At 36.6% G+C, this 17,528-nt stretch overlaps 1 protein-coding gene across 11 annotated transcripts in view; it reads right to left on the reverse strand.

Moving 5' to 3' along the window:
- Positions 1-17,528, reverse strand: part of CDK14 (cyclin dependent kinase 14) — a 341,278-nt gene that overhangs the window by 145,058 nt on the left and 178,692 nt on the right. For all 11 annotated transcript variants that reach the window (XM_086857927.1, XM_086857960.1, XM_086857948.1 and 8 more), the window contains one exon: positions 9,082-9,175. In XM_086857927.1, coding sequence (XP_086714053.1) covers positions 9,082-9,175 — 94 coding nt within the window. The remainder of the gene's footprint in view (positions 1-9,081; positions 9,176-17,528) is intronic.

Below are 17,528 nucleotides of genomic sequence, written 5' to 3' on the forward strand. Positions count from 1 at the left end.
CCTCTTTATAATGTAATAAACTTTAATCAAATTGAAAGCTTACAAAGTAAACCGATTTGTCATCTATCAAAAGATACAGAAATCCAACTGTAATCTTCCAGTGCTCTAAGTCAGATGCTAAAAATCTTCTTTGATTTGCACTCACCAAAGGGTAATCATATTTATGTGAGAACATACCTACTGTACCACTCTACATTCATTCTGCTGTTCTGCTCCATCACCAACAGGTTTGAGTTTGCACCCCAGCCATTTGCGTCCTGCTCTGCCCTGAAAAAGCACTGTGAATAATTCCCACTGTGGTCTCACAAAATATATTGCTAGCTTCCTGTGATGTACTTGGAAGCAGACCTCAATAGCCAGAAATGCAGCTATGCAGTGATACACATGCACATTCTGAAGACAAACAGCAAACACAGGACATTTTTCTTCCTGCAACTGAGAGCTGGAGAATCCTGGTCTGCTTTAGCCTCCAAGTCTCTCTAAACTGAGAGCTTAGAAGACTGGGGAAGGAAGAACCAAAGCACCAGAATAAAACATAATACTGCAGAACTCATAACCTGCTCTGTTTATTTCACATTCAGTTGAGAATACTACTGCATTAAGACTGTAATCAGGTAATTCTCCTACTCTCACTATCTTATGAGTCCTTTTTTTTACATTTTTTTATGTAGCAGAATATGTTTCATTTCTATAGCCTTTTTTCTTTCTTTTCCCTACTTATTAATACTGATTTTGTCAGCATTTTCTTTTCTCTGAACCAGTCTCATAAGAAATGGCAACAACACACAAATAGTGGACACCCAGAAATTTTGTGACAGCATTTTTACATGTATAATTAAAACTTGGACGAGGTTATACAAAATTTTCAACATATGAAAATTTTATGCATAAGTTATTCAACCATAGCCATTTAATGAGCTAGAAAAGCAGCTGTCCTAATCAAGGTGTATTAATGTTTGGCCTGTGAAAACTTGAAGCCTCTTGAAATCACTAAGCTTATATCAAAATTTACATTTAGCTCACTAAGGATCAGCAGCTTGTAAAAATGATAGTTGAAGACAATCTTACGGCAAGTGCTCAGCATCTTGCTAAATCAATACCTAGTCTACAATTAGCACTGATTATGGAAACACTAAAATAGGTATTAAAGTCTAAATTCAGATTAGGCTTACTGCAAATGGTACCTCAAAGCATGTGCATGGGCTGAAGGGGAAGTTTCCCCCAGACACCATGACAGAGAGAGCTATTTACTTTTACTAGTTATAAGGAGAACAGAAGAAATCAACTATTATTCTTGAAGTCTTTTAAGAAACATGTGCAGACAGTCAAGACATATCAATCTTATATTCCCATCTCCAAAATCATCGTCTAAAACAGCCTCACATTGATTTTTAGACATTTTCAACCTTAAGGATGTTTCGACTTTTGCTACAGATCATAAACAACAATTTTGGCCATCAAGATGCTATAGAGAAAACTCTCTTTTGACAAGCAATGTGCAATTCAGACACAAGCAAAAGAAGAAAGGGAAAAGGGAAGATTCAAGTGCAATGAGCATTGTTTCTTTACTTATGAAAGAGAAAGCAATGCTACAATTTGACACCTGATCATTTATTATCTCGCCTAGCAAATAAAGCCAGCATACCAGAGTAAGTTTTTTGAATGTGTCTATGTTTTTTATAGTACAATATTATCTTGTAAAATAAATTTTTGGATAGCAGACCAACACTTCTGCTCAGCATGGCCTTCAGCTCCCACAAATGCACAAATTGCTTGCAACTGCTTTTCTGTCCAGTGTCACCTGCATGCAAAAATGTTTGCAATTACAGCTTCATAACACATGTGGACACAACCTGCACAGAGAGGGATTTTACATGGCAAAGAAGATAATTCTGTGCTGTAAGGGGCCAAGAAGGAAGGTGCCTGTGAAGATGTAAATCAGTGCATGGATTTACACCAGGTACTGATTTGCTCCAGCTGAGCCTCATCACATTTTTTTTCAATGTATTGTCTGTAAATATCCTTTCAAAGGCTAGAGGCAAGTCTGGAAAAGAAACAATGCTTCCTTATAATTATAGCCCATTTCTCATTCAGCAACTGAAATATGGCAGAAAGTAAACATTCTGATTCCAAAGAAAACCACAAAGCCATTGTTTTCCACTGAACCATGTCTTAATTTGTTTTCTTTTTCTGATAGCCAATTACTCCTCATGTTTTGCACTACCAAGCTGATAATAACCCACACTCTTGTAGTGCCAGCCCAGCCACACTCAGGATTTTGCTCAGAATTAGCAGGCTGGATAGGAACATCTTGGAAGCAGATGACACCTATGTGCATGAGGTTGTGTGACTGGCTGGCCTGAAATCCAGCCAATCCTCAAAGCAAAAAGATGGGGTTATACTTTAATTTATTATTTCCTTTCCTTCTCTTCCCTCCTGCTACCAGCTGGTAGGTCCCCTGGAAAGTGTCCAGAATACACTGGTGGGTATTTTTATGACTTTAAACATGGATAAATGTGAGATTGCGTGTCCCAGTTTCTAAAAGAAATGTTAGCAGAGTGTGAGAGACATATTTTTTAAAGTCTCCTTTCCTAACACACATAGGCAAAGCTCCTCTAGAAATTGTCCTACATTTTCACAAGACTGCTGTTTTTAAATCCTAGGCCAGGTCTGTTTGCCCAGTACCATATGGGTTTAATGGCATAAGGAAAAGAACAGCACAGACTACTGACTCTCAGACATGGTAAGGATGGGAGTTCTTCATGAAAAGTGAATGTAAATTAGCATAATTTACCTTGTGCCCTGTTATATGGGAAAAAGTCTTCTCACATAGTAATACACAAAACAATATAGTGCCATTGGAGAACAAAAGCTGTGCTGAAACTCCATAAAAAGTAATTAAAAAAAATACCAGAATCCTTTATAAAGCATGAACACATAGAAGATTTACTTTGTTTTTTAAAGTTAATTTTGAAGGTAAATTTTAGCTTAGAATTACTTTCATCTGAAGTTTGGCATAAGACATAAAGTCCAGAGAGGAACCTTGTAGAAGTGGTATCAGTGCAAAACCTGCAGGCAACTACAGTAAAATACTGAGTAAGTGCTAACAACTTCAAAGAGAAGACCCACAGGTATAGAAGCTTGCTATTTATGTAATTAATTTTCAGTGGTGCTGAAAAGAAGTGCAATATTTTGCATATTGTTGTTATAAAGCAAAGCAGAGGTAGATTTATTAGCACAATTGCAATTCTCTACTTACATATTGTGTTATAGAAGATAGAACTCAATAGTCACATTTAAAATTAATTAGTTTCCAAAAGCCCCCTCATTTTCTTCATGAAGTCATGGGTGGGAAGCAAATGGAAAGATTTGGGAGGAAAACACAAACTTTGCCCTCTAAGCGAGAACTATTTATATTACAATAGATTCATCCAACCAGAAGAATAGATGGCACCATAGACACCATGCCTACACAAAATAAAATTTCAGCTCATGTTCAGCCTCACAATTACATATATTCCATCAGAGATGAATGACCTGTGTTTCAGAGCCAAAGTGTTTACTGAGTGAAAGAAAAACATATTTTAAATAATAAAAAAGGGGAAAAAAAGGCCAACAAATTTGACTAAGTACCTGATTACACAGATGGACTTCAAAATCCAATGGTTTAAAGTACTCCTCCCTTGGGTTTAGCATTGCTAGCTTCCCAGAAGAGGCTATTAATACAATGTACCAGAAAGCACATTTTCTCTTGGTCCATCACAAGCTTAAAAGCTCTAAAAAGGTATTATTCCAGGCTTCAGAGGATGTCAGTGACATGAAGCAAACCTTCAGGTACAGAACCAGGGAGAAAACTTTGCAGCTTCACAAATGCCTGCTAACATCAATCGTGGAGGAAACAGTACTAGCCTGCATTACAAGACACTTCAGGCTTGGAGTCCTGTATTACAAGCATGTGTGCATATATGTATAAAAAAAATTAATATTGCTAGCCTATCAAATATTCAATAATGGGAGAAACACTTCCATTCCCATTGAAATTAAAATGTCATTTCCCATAGCTATCTGAAATGGCCAACTCTTGTGAATTTTGCTGGCACAGAAAGCTGCCATTTCTGGTGTTGCCCTTTGGCAGATCAGGCTGCTGGGCTCCATGCATATTGCTCTCTTTTAATTACTTTTTAATACTGTGTATTATGCTACCCAACAGAGCAATAGCATCCAAAATCAGAGAGGAATCCTCAGCTTGTTCAATATGCGTGTGTCAGGAAAGACAGAAGATTCTGGCTGCCATTTCCCTCTCCTGCTGTGACACCCTACCTGTAGTGTGATGCTCCTGTGGTGCCATCTGCAACCATGTTTGCAGAGAGAATGCCCATTTTCAGACAAACCAGCATTTAAATGCCACTGTCCTACCTGTGCAGAGAGCTACAAAGTAGCAGGAGAACTCTTTGTACATTATTCTTGCAGTAAAATCTAATTTGCAGTGTAGCTGGCACCAAGGCTAAAGTTCAAGCAATGCACAGATTATTCCCTTATCGGCAAGGCTTCAGAGCCTGGGAGGAAAATTCTCCTTGATCAATTGTGACTCTCAGAAAGCTCACATAAGATGGAAAACACAGAAATACCTTCCCACTTAAAAAAAAATCTCTGCAGAATTAAAATCTAGCTAACACAAGAGATTAAGCTCTGATCAGTTTTGAATCTCTTAAGAACAGCAAGTATAAAAGCACATGCTTATATAAAAATCAGAGCTGTAACTGTCTCCAGTGTGGCATGCACAAGCATACTGCAGGCTGCTCAGTGTAATCAGCTTCAACACTCATCTAATTCATACTGATCATCACCAGATCCAAGGAGCTGTCAATTTTCCATGATACAGGGCTAGCTTGAAGGCATTTGGTGAAGCTTGAACTTCTAGACATGATTAAATTCTGTATTTACAATGGCACGTTCTCCTTGATCTGAAAACCTCAAAGTTTGCATCTAGAGATATGTATGCTAACAAATGATCAACAGGAATAATCTACTGATAAAGACCTTAGCTACTTCTTATCAGAAGCTAAATGATATTTTCTGATTTTGTGTAATTTTATTTTGATTCAACAGATTGCCTCACATATTTTTCCTATTCTCACAGAAATTTGAGAGCTTTACCACTCAATGTGCACTTTATCAAAGTTTCATCCTGTCTTGTGTACATATTGCAAGACTACATAGAAATGCTAAGATTACCACTTCATCTCTTCAGTCCATCAGACTTATCACCTTGCAACAAAAACCCAAGCTTCTTGTCTCAGAGAATGGCAAAGAAAAAAGTTTGCTGGAAATGATGACACACCATTAGTTTAATACTCTGAGGCAGGAGACTTGTTAGCTCTTACAGGCTGTAATTACAAAAACTAGCAACAGAGCAAGAGGAAATGACCTCAAGCTGCACCCAGGGAGGTTCAGGCTGGATATCAGGAAGAATTTCTTCACTGAAATGGTTGTCAAGCACTGAAACTGGCTATCCAGGGAGGTGGTGGAGTTGCCATCCCTGGAGGGGTTCAGAAAATGGCTGGACATGGCATTTAGTGCTATCATTTAGTTCACAAGGTGGTATTCAGTCAAAGGTTAGACTCAGTGATTTTATGATTTAATTCTGATACTACACTTTCCTCACTTATTTTCTATGATGAATTTCTATGCAGAAAGTAACCTCAGTTTCAACATGCAGGAAAAAAGCAGGAGCAAAAATGTAATAGTATAGTGATTGAACCAAAACACCTCTGCATTAATGCACTTTATTCACTGTTAAACCTCTTTGAAAATGCAACCTACTTATATGTGCGATTCCCATTTCATTTGGTAAGCACAGTTTTTTTAAAAGAACTTAGCAATACTTTTAATTTTAGCCAGAAAAAAAGAATTCATATGATCAGATCCAAAGTGTGACAATAACAACTTGCAGCTGCTTATTCATCAGAATCTCTAAGGGCTGGTCTGATTCTGAGAACAGATCCTGTGTATAAACCCTCGCTATTTTATTGAGGCCTGTGGTTGTAATAGAACCTGAGTATGCTTATTAAAAACAGCTGCTGTAACAGAAATAGAGAATCAGTGTATATTACCATTTAAAAACCCACAAATTGAATCAATAGAAGTCAGGAGAGACAAGCTTAAAGAGAAAAGTCTTTAAACGAAACTGAAAGATCAATCACTGTTCTTAATCTGCTGTACACAATCACTTAGTAAGGCTGTTATGAAACATAAATAAACATCATTCATAATGAGGAAGAAACATATGTGGTGTGCTGTTTTGCATCTATTTTTGCTATGTAGATATGTGAAGAAGGCCAGCAGTAGAGATACACAAAAACATTTAGATAATCTCTCTGCCTAAACTTGATAATTGCTAAAACAATATACATAAAATGTGTTCTAATTTCATTTACATAATAATGCTCACTAAACAATAGGAAATCAAACAGCCATTTAAGATTTTTAAACTGTTATCCACATCAAATTTTATTCGCCTCTCTTGGTTACTATTTCTTACAATTTTCTGGTTTCCTACTACAATGTAACCAATTCCCTCAGAGCTGCAACCTAGCTCCTCACAGACTAAAGACATGTAGCTATGCAGGCAACAGCAGCAAGAGATAGGATGAAGATTAATATTCCTTTTTGTTGCAAGTTGTGTACAAGAAGCATTACTAGATCAGAGTGACAGTGGACTTCAATTTCAGAAGAGAAACCCCAGTTATAAGAAAACTGTCACTGGTGAATGCTGAAAACATGAACTATGGGAACTCTTTCTGCAAAAGTTCTTTTATTGGCTGATCACTTTCGTTCACAGCCATGTTAAGTGCTCACTGTGTGGGAGTTAATCATATTAGTTATCTGGTTAAAAACCTGATTCATTTTGTCCTTCAGTGCTATTAACTACCCTGCTATATATATGATTCACTGGAGAATTAATGAATTTAACCCCTCTCTTCAAATACAAAACCAAACAAGAATATCCCTCTGGTTTATAACTTTTAAATAGATAACTTAAAGCCTTAATGAAGCTTAGAGTACATTAGGAAGGCACCCACTGAAACTATTTAGCTAATGGTAACTAGACACTACCATTAGGAAGCTTAATTAATTGGGATTTAAAATTAACTCTGATTTGAAATGGACTATTAAACATCCAGACCAAAATTTTATCTATTTATTTGATGGTTTGCAAAAGATCAAATTAAAGAAGGAGTATCAATAAATTATCCCTAGTTACTTCAACACTGTTCTCAGTATTTGCAACTGCAGTTTAAAAACAAAATTTAAAATAATTGGCAGGCCTCAAACCTCATCTTAGAATGCATTTATCTTGGCATTTTAACACGCATGTATTTGTGAGGATAGGGAAAAAAATAGAGTATATAAAAGATTTACAGAAGGCATGCAAAAATAGATTTATATGATAGACTTATCACTATTACTTTTTGCACTGTATCTTACAATTTCATATGATAAATTGCAAATCAGGCCCTGCTAAAGGAAGCACCCGATTTCTGCTGTCACAAGTGCCCTTAATTTCAACAACAAAAACAGTCAAGATTTTACTGCAATAAATGAGATGACGTCCCAAAGAGGAAATAATTATTTCAAAACTTCATGTTCTATAAATAAGGAGAAAATTTCAAATTAATAAATGGAAAGTATAATAAGCTTAAAAAGCAAACCCCAGAAACTGGCTCAGAAGTTGCTAGCTTAAAATACACAAGCTGGCAAACAAACAAAGCAATGAGACACGTCACAGGAACTGCTCAGAACTGCTGCTCCCAGACTGTGTTGCAGCACAGCTATTCTTCCACAGCACAGAATTTTCAGGGTATAAGCCAACAGGGCAGAAAAACCAAATATTTTACAGAAAATGAGTTATATTTATATCACAATCAAGTAAGGCCTTGTTTTAGAAAGATGTATTTTATGAGTCATTCTTAAAAGCATTTGCTAAATTCCCTGATGTCCCAACAAAAGAGACAGTGCAAGCAAGTCTGAATAAAGTGAAGAATGTAAATTTTTAAAACGTATTATGAAAGACTTTTTCTTATCTCCCGATGGACCAAAAAAGAATACCAAATGAATACTCTGCATTTGAAATAAATGAATAGTGACAAAATAACCTTTGAAAGCAAGGGTTTGTTCCTGTTTCCCTTCTAAATTGATGGTCAGAAGCAATCCAGAGATTGACACGTTAGGGTGAGACATTGCTCCTGTGGTACCTTCCCCAGTGACCACCCAAAAGTACCAGGAGCCTCTCTGGCTCATCTGGGTGAGCAGTGGCTTCCCTGAACAAACCCACTCCACAACAGCACAGCTCCCAGGAGGCAGCAGAGTAGATACAAACCTTTACTGGGAGTCAAGAAAAGTTGTTCCTGAACCTTTTGTAAGGGATCTGCCAAACTCAGAGCACAATAGAAGAAAGTGCAAATGAAAATAAAATCCCAAGCAAACAAACAAGAAACCACAACCCTGGGTAGAAAAATGTATAAATTATCATTATACTTGACTCAAATTACCTTTTCTTTCACTCCCAATATAGATGTGTCATCAGTGCCTTTGAGCAAACTGCATGAAGACCCTAACCAGGCTGCAGAAGCAGTAGTCAAGGACCCCTGCTGAATCTAAGCATGATTTCAGAATTCCTATTCTGTTTCTCACATCACTTCCTATTTTACTTTTCCTTTATATATCTATATAACAAAAAAAATACTTAGCATTAACACTACAACATTAGTAGAATATTAATAAGGCCATCCAGAGCTGTCCTCTGCAGAGCAAGGATGACAAACTGGCTGGATTTCCATTGGCTTACATTTGGAAAGCTTTTCTACAATTGCATAAACCTCTTAGTTTGTTTTTTTTTTAAAAAAAAAAAAGGTGAAAAAAATTAGAACTTTTTTCATAAAATACATCAAGTAAACTGTAACTTGTGGACTGGGCTCCTGATCCTTGGCTCTATCAATAAGTTAATTCCTAACACAAAGAAATATGTGAACATTTATCAATTGATCCTTTGTTGTTTTACTTCAGCAATGAAGAACTCACCAGAAATATCCTTTCGAGTTGATCTTGAATGTCTTTCATTCCTGGAAAAGCAGCAACCCCTTGAATCATTTCTACAAAGATACAACCAACTCCCCTACAAAAGAAAAAAAAAAAAAAAAGACAAGTTTAGAAAGATTTCTTATAGACCAAAAAGCCAACAACAATGCTTTTGTATCCTTTAGCAGCATTTAAATATTTTTTTTTAATTGATGCCAGGTGGAAGGACAGGCATGTGCATTTGCTAAAATCAGTGTCTACACATGAACATTTCTCAGGTGTTTGAAGAAAGGTGTAGAGGTAGCAGGAATATGGTTGATGGGTGTTGAGACCAATAAAGGCACTGCTTTCATTCCTGTGTTAGGGCTTCCCAAGCAGAATAGTCACGCCCCCAAAGAAACTCTGGAGATGTGGGAATGGCAGTGAGGGAGCATCCTTGGGAGAAGCTGAATGGGGACAGACTGATGACATGAAAGCACACTTAGCACAGGAGGAAAAGGTGAGTAAAAAGGAAAAGGGCATATGGCTGCTCACAGCCACTGAACCTAGCTACTGCCCAAAGGCTGGTAACTTGGGGGATGTACTTGCTTGGACTTTCTTCTCCCCTATTCCAGCATAAATGAAAGAAGCTCAAAGCCCATAGCTGCTGACCCCATTCCCCAGGAGCTCTGGCTGAGAGGTCCTGCAATGGGCTGGGAAGCCATGGGCTCCCTCCTCTCCCCACAGCAGCTACCTCCTTTACAGCTCCTGCCCTTGGTGTCCCACACAGCCCACTTCACACGAGTCCTCCTCATCCCACTGAGTTAAGCCAGTGGCAGAAGTACTGGGAAATCAGATGGTAAAAATATCTCAGGCACACTAACTACAGCACAAAGAATGCATTCTCAAAGGTTGAGAAAAGCTTCTTGTGACTCTGTCTCGAATTCCAGATAACCTGTAAACTCCTGAATCTCAAAAGGCAAGCAAATTACAAACTTGCCCTTGTATCTTTTCTGGATGAAAACAGCTCAAGACTTGATTTTCTCTCAGCAAAAATAATTTTAAGAGAAAACATCCCTCTTGGCTATCAAGAGGATGCAGAATTTGATGATAATGTTAAACTTCTTCAATTGCATTTTTCTCCATACATTTTCCTCCAACTTTCATATGCAAATACCCATGGATGCTGTACAACCATGTTTAAGCAACCACACAAAATTGATCTTCACTCAAAGTAATAACATGTTTAAATCCCCAAAATATGTATCAAAATGAACTAAGATTTTGCAACACTAACTACAGCACCACCTCCCCCTAAAACTGAGCATTTCGTTTCTGTGTCAGAAAAATCCCAGCAATAACCTCTAATTTAACTTTGTTTTTAGAAGTAAATTATTTGGAATGCAGTAATTATATACCTTTTCATGGCTTATGCACCATGATGATGCATTCAGAAAGCAGCCTTTCATTTTAGGATTTGTGTGCATATATTGGTGAGGAAGTGGTTCTAGAAAAAAACAGCTTAATGAAAACAGGTTTCATATTTTCATTAAAACTGGAGCTGAGGACTTACAGGTACCACTTAACTAAAAGTATCAGTAAATAACCTCTGCTTACTCATCTCTCAGGCTTTGACAAATACCCAATAATGAATACAGGACAATGAGGACTGACAGTCAAATTTTTGAAGAAGAAAATGAAATATACATCACCACTTTCTAATTCTACAATCCAGAGCATGGATACATTAAATAAAGCTTCTCGATGGCACAGAAAAGTGGAAGAAAACTTTGGAAAGCACAGTTGCAGTCAAATTTTAGAATAAATCAGGTGTTTATAAACAAGAGGTTAAAATTTATGTTCCATATGCTTCTGCTGGTTACCAAATGAACTGAATTGATTAAACTGCCATTCATCATTTAGTCTGGTTAGTGCTTCATTAGGCACAGATAGGCACAATATATCTTAGTCAAATACTTATAAACAGTACCAGCATCTCAGGCAAGGAAAAAAAAAATCAAGGTTTTAGCCAGGACCCATTTATTCAATATGAGAAATAAAAGAACTGAACTTAGACTAAAGAAGAGAGGATTCCAGTGCTATTCTTGCAACCAGAAAACAGGCATTTGATTAAACTAACACTACCACTTGAGAGCCTATACAAATCTGCAGAGAATCTTCATCTAGCTGTTTGAACAGAAATGCAGTAAGGCACCAGAAAGATTTTGCCAAATTTTGTAATATTTTACATTATTTATAAATCTGTCCATTTTTAGTGTTTCTGACACAAGCATAAGCAAAAAAAAAATAAAATAATCAAGAACAGCAAACAAAACTGAAGAAAAATTTCCTGCTTGGAAAGCAGAATCGTATTACATGTCTTGGATGCTTGTGCAGCCTAAAATTCCATTTAGTCACAAGCAGGAATAAAAGAGTACTGGAGTTAAACAAACACCTAATACAAAAATCAAAAGGATATTATCATCACTGCGAGAGAAATATAAGCAACCTTCAAGATTTGAACTGGAAGACTGTTGTTCCCTTCAGCCCACTTGAAAATTAAGCTTATGAGCAGTTTCAGAGGTTATAGTGTTCAGCACATTGACCAGTAAGTCAATAGAAAGAGAAGTTTAAATGAATACTAAAAAAAGGGAAAATAGCAATACAGAAAAAGTATGACATTGAACTAGGAAATGGATAGGAAAGACCCAGAAAGCCATAACAGCACATAAAGGCTCGAAGATGGATGGACAGTATTTTAGATGTCATAGTGGTATTGGTGAATTTCAGAATCACAGTAAGCAGAAATTTGACTCTGTAATAGGATCCCTGCACTGCAAACTCTAAGTGCACACACTGAAAATGAGAAAAGAAATAAAGCCTCTACAAGACCTTGAAATTTTGTCTTGTTTTTGTAGACCTCACAAAATTTTGAACAGTTTAGAGATGCTTTTGAACAAAGGAAAAACTATTATCATGTAAGAAGAACTGGGTTTTGAGGAAAAATTAAGAAAATTATGTCATTCTTGGCTACAAAAAACCCAAGGGACAAGGGAGAATGTGATGACTCTGTATTTAAAATTATGCAAAATGAAGGACAGGGAAGAACTGATTAAGATTTTAATGGTTCCCAGAATAGTAGGTAGATCCAAAAGAGTATAACTAGAAATAGCAGAATGCCCTTAGGAAATAAAAATTTTAGGGTGAGTGTTAGGGAAATAAAATTAATAATTGTGCTATACCCCAGCCTCCCACTGGACTTGAAGCCCAGTTACAGTCAAGTAAAACTAAACAAGTTGAAATACTTTAGAATATTCCTCAGGAAACAGACTTGCATTAACAGTAGAACGGATAAGATGATCTCACCCATCACTCCCAGCTCTAGTTTCTATGATACAAATGTCACTGCTTAAAATATGAAAGTGAGGCTTTAAGGTGCATGCATCTCCAAGGGTATGTTATTTAGGTAAGTTTGTGCACGTTCAGCATACAATGACATTTTCAGGAAGCACTTAATAAATAATTTTTTACAAAAGAACATTGCCTTAACAAATTTAACAACCATTTTGGTGTATTCAGTTTGGATTTTCCTACTCTCTTTATAGGACTTCTCAGTTTGGATAAATAAGCCAAATGCTGCAATGTTCAGAGTTCTTTCCAATGTAATGGCATAGAATAAACCTGCAAAGTAAAAGTGACAGCCATTTAATGCTGAAATGGGTGGTTTACTCTCTGATGACCAAAAGCATGACTAAACCTATTGCTATATTGATGAGACCATACATGGCCATGCCATCTAATATTGCTCTTCTATTGTCCTGCTTAATTTCCTGGGACTCTGGCTGTCACTGTACAGCCTTACACAGAGTAAGAGTTACTAGCACTGCTGAATGGCTTCTCTTGCATTTGAATTGACATAGTAAATGAGCCTGTAAAAATGAAGTTGAATGCCTCAGGAAACTACTTTCTTTGGGGTTTTTTTGTTTTGGTTTTTTTCCACACAGCTATTATAATTCAGAAGGGTATTCCCTTAAAATTAACTTGCTTACTGGTGGATTGGTTTTATGTGGCTTAGGGACTCCCATTACTGTCTCTGTGTAACAAAGATCCTTATTGCTACAAGAATCTCCAGCATATCTTTACTTGAATACTGTAAAACAAACAAAAAAAAAAATAACACTTTTGGTAAGGCATAATACATAAAAGATTATAAGGGATGGTTCCTTCAGTTAATATTACGACTTATCTTGATGGAGCCATAAAAGAGAGTACAGACACACTCCAGAATGAGGAGCTGTTTCCAAACCAAGTTTTAGTTTATACTTATATCAAATATATAGAAACCCTATATTCTTACTATATATGTTTTAAAGTGTTGAATATTCTGCTTTGAACAGATTTGTAGCAGGCTCAGTGCAGGTGATAATATTCAGCATGGCCTTTGCAGTGAAAACCTACGCTGGATCTGCACATAATATTTTTATCTGGTCAGTAAGCCTGTTTTCTGTGTGCAGGGTTTGGCTTCAGAGGGGGAAGGCATTTTATGAAAGCCAAGTAATTCCTTTCAGCAATTCCCTGTTCAAAGGAACAACAGAGCTTTCATTCAAGTTTCTCAAACTACACACTGTAATGTTAAATATATCAGAATTAAAAAGCAAACAGACAAACAAAAATACAAACAAAACCCCACAAAAACTACCCACATTCCCCTTCAAAATCCCGCTGCTTTACTTTTTTATGGATTTGTCACCAAGATGCAATACTGGAATATCTTCCATAAAAACATACTAATATACATGGCTGTAAGGGAAAAGAGATTTTTATCTTGTCTGATTTATTCAGGAAAACAAAGGTCATGTTCCTTTATCATCCTGGTTATAAACACAATGAAAAAAAATTTTGAGGAAAAAGGAATGTAAAGCAAAGAACTTTTTCCCCTTAGCTGACAAAAATCTGATTTATTTCTACTGCAGCAGACTGGCAGAATACCCACAAATGCTGAAGTTGTTGGAATTTGTCTTTCATGACCATTACTCTTTGACATATAAGAAATAACATCTAATGGCCAAAACAGTCTGATAAAAATACACTGGCAATAAGGCGAACAGCAGTTCTCACATGAGATGTAATGAGTGAGTCAAAATTTCCCTTTAATGATGACAAAAAACATTAAAATTTGTGCAGGAAGCATATGCAGTGAATGAAAACTAATTTACTTGAGAGCATAATAGCTCAAGGTATTTCTTTACAGTCAGACTTGAATTGTAATTACAAGAGAATAGAGCAGTCATGTTCTTGTGTGTGTCACTGAATACCTGGAGATAAAAGTTCCAGATATTTTTTTTTTTTTTGCTTTGTAGCAAAATCTGTTCATATGGGGTTTCTGTATTAAGTTTCTGTATTAAGAAATACTATATTCATGAAGGATTAAAATCTACATGAACCCTTCTTGTGGGATTCCTTCTATTGGACTCACTCATTCTGTAAAAGCAGAGCCAAAATAAGCTCAATACTCCTCAAACTTGAGGAACATTTTGCCAGGAGACACTTTCTTGTTGAACATGTACCTCCTGGTTTTCTTTTCTGCATTCATATACTTTTATAATGTACTTTCTTTGCACACATGAAACATATTTCTAGCAATGAAAAAGTAACAGCAAATCTGATGCTGCAAATGGATAAAAGCAGTTTTCAGATGGGAACTGAAATGCCCTTCCCCTAACTACAGACCCAGACAGTTCCTCACTTCCTGACACACAGCATTTCTATGAATCTGAGCCTGTAGAATTTCCCAATCAAAAGCTAATTCAGCTGATAAAACTTTTGAAGAACTCACTGACAGCAAGCAAACTTTAATTAACAATACCTTTATAGTTACTGCAATATTACCTTAATACCCTAATCCTACACATTAGCATCTCTTTGGAGTGGAAGTCATAATCCTGAAGAACATCAAGGGCAAGAGAACTAATTTCCCCTACGATGTTTTCTCTCTCAGGCCTCAAGAAGTATTTCTTCAGGGCATACTGGGACTACTGCTCTCACATTTGTCTCACTACAAACCATTTACAGGAGAAACTGGATAAAGATGCCTTTGTAATATCCCCCATGTAAAAAACATCATTTGGTGCATCTGTGTCTAAGACAAAATTCATTTCTATGTAATGAGTGTCTTAATTATGGTTGCAGGTCAAATATCCACGAAAGCATGCATGGAATTATAGTGAGCACTCAAATCCACACTCATAGCAGGCTATGTGTGAAAATTGGTGTGTTCCCACTTACCATTTATTTTTCTAATAATAGGATAGAGAAACTCCATATGAACAGGTTGCCCTAAATTAAGCTCAGATTTGAAATCATGTATAACAACCCAGATGTAACAAAGTTAAATAAGAGTGATTTAAGAAGCAATTTTGTAACATTTTACTGGCCTCGTTTTAATTTATTTCTTCCACAGTACTAAACATAGATGATGCTAGTTAATCAAAATGAATTTAAAATATATTCCAGCCCATAACTGCTTAGGTTACCTCTACTGTGACTAAAAGTGTATTTTTTTTTTATAAACAAAACAACAGAATATGCAAAAAAATTGCCAGCTGTTAGCAAATGCAGCTTAAAGCCAGCTGTACTTCAAAATAAAATATCCCTAGTGACTTCTTGATGTAAGCAACCCAGATGCAGCAGCAGCACATGCATTACCAGAATCAAATGGATTTAATAGCCTGTTTAAATTGCTTCATTTACTAATATTATATTCCTCCTGTAAGGAACAAATAGAATAGGTTAATTTAGGGATTCTTTCCCTATGTTTCTGTGTTACTTATATATGGGTTTTAGTAATCCATAAACCCTTTATGTGTTGAAGCCTATTTTCCTTGCATTGACTTTCAAAGGACTGTAAAATTCAAGGATTAGGACAAGTTACACCAGAGGCAATGCAAAACCATTTTCCTAGCTACTAGTAAGTCCTCATCAAGAGGGAGTAAAAAAAAAATAAGCTATATCAAAGGTTATCACAACTCTTTGATGCAGTGGTGGGTAGTATAATACATTCACATAATGCTGCTGTATCAGACGCTGTCAGCAGTAAATCACAAAGCCTGACACACTGATTTCCATCACCAGCCTGACACCACTATTGCATGTACATCTTCATTAATATTATTTTATTGCCAGTGGCTATTTAAAAAAGAATGCAGGAGAATGTAACATTGCATGTGGATCATTAGCTTTTAGTTACTATTCTAATTCTCTACACCAGCAAATGAAGTGTAAAAATAGCCTGCAGCCTCTGCCACCTGCTTCCCAGCCACTGCCCAGTGGTTAATATTTGGAACTCTTTTTTCATGCAGCTGGTCTTCTACTCTGTTGGAGCCTCACTTTCTGCTCCCAGGGAGCCACCATGAAATGTCATTTATCATGGCTATAGAAAAAGCCCTGTGACTTTATTTTTTTTTTTCTTTTCTCTAGATAGAGGAAACAGCTGTGCTTCCTACCTTAACATTATTTAAATATTTAGTGAAGTGGCTGCCTAGTTTTGTCATCATGTAGATCATCAATAACGACACAGGAGAGCACACACTATCTGCCATAAGGACATAATGCCAGTAATTGCATAAAAATGCTAATGCTACAAACACACTTTTGATAACAAATTACCAAATTATCTTGGAATCTGACGGTAGACAGGTTTCTCCATGTCTCCCTTCCTCCCACTCTGGGAAGCCACTAAATGGCTTTAATGTAATTATGGCTCAGCTCTGTACCAGCATTGTGTAAGCACAGCCCCAAGGCTGCCTGTGCTCTGCTGTCAGATGTGCCAAGTAAGCACAAGTGACCTCAGCACACAGCTACACCTCTCACAATCAAACTGCAACTGTCTCAGACAACCCAGAAAAGCACAGGAGTAAAAATCTAAAGCTCTTCTGTCCCACACAGTACACACTTGCTCTTATCTGATTTCTGATGCGGCAGAGGCCGAGCACAAATTGCTGCCATGTGAAAGAAACTGTATTACTAAATTCCTTTTTCCTAAGCCCTTCATAGTTCCTCAGTTTGTACAGGGCAGAAAAATACTGTAAGGGCTACAAACTGAGTATGAGAGGAATAGGACTTTGTTTTTCATCTGAAACAGAACACAACACCTCTGACCCCCTGAGCACCTGGATTTTTTTTTAGGCCTTTATAAAATGCTCTCTGCAAAAGAACATAATTTATTGATATCACTGAAGATGTAACTATTATGTTCTTCCCCAATACTTGAGTCATTCTTGTCAGAAAACAAAATAATGACCTGGATTGCTGAAGCAGCAATTTAAGTCCTTCCTTGATTTTCCCTGCTGCCTTTTAACTTGAATACAAACATATGATTATGAAGGACATGCTCAGTCTGCAGGTATAGTAACTTTTAAATGTTTTTCATTAGCTACATGACTTAATCTTTACTACAGGAACACCACATATTT

This window comes from Cyanistes caeruleus, chromosome 1 (assembly GCF_971803275.1).
Source record: "Cyanistes caeruleus chromosome 1, bCyaCae1.hap1.1, whole genome shotgun sequence".
NCBI lineage: Eukaryota > Metazoa > Chordata > Aves > Passeriformes > Paridae > Cyanistes > Cyanistes caeruleus.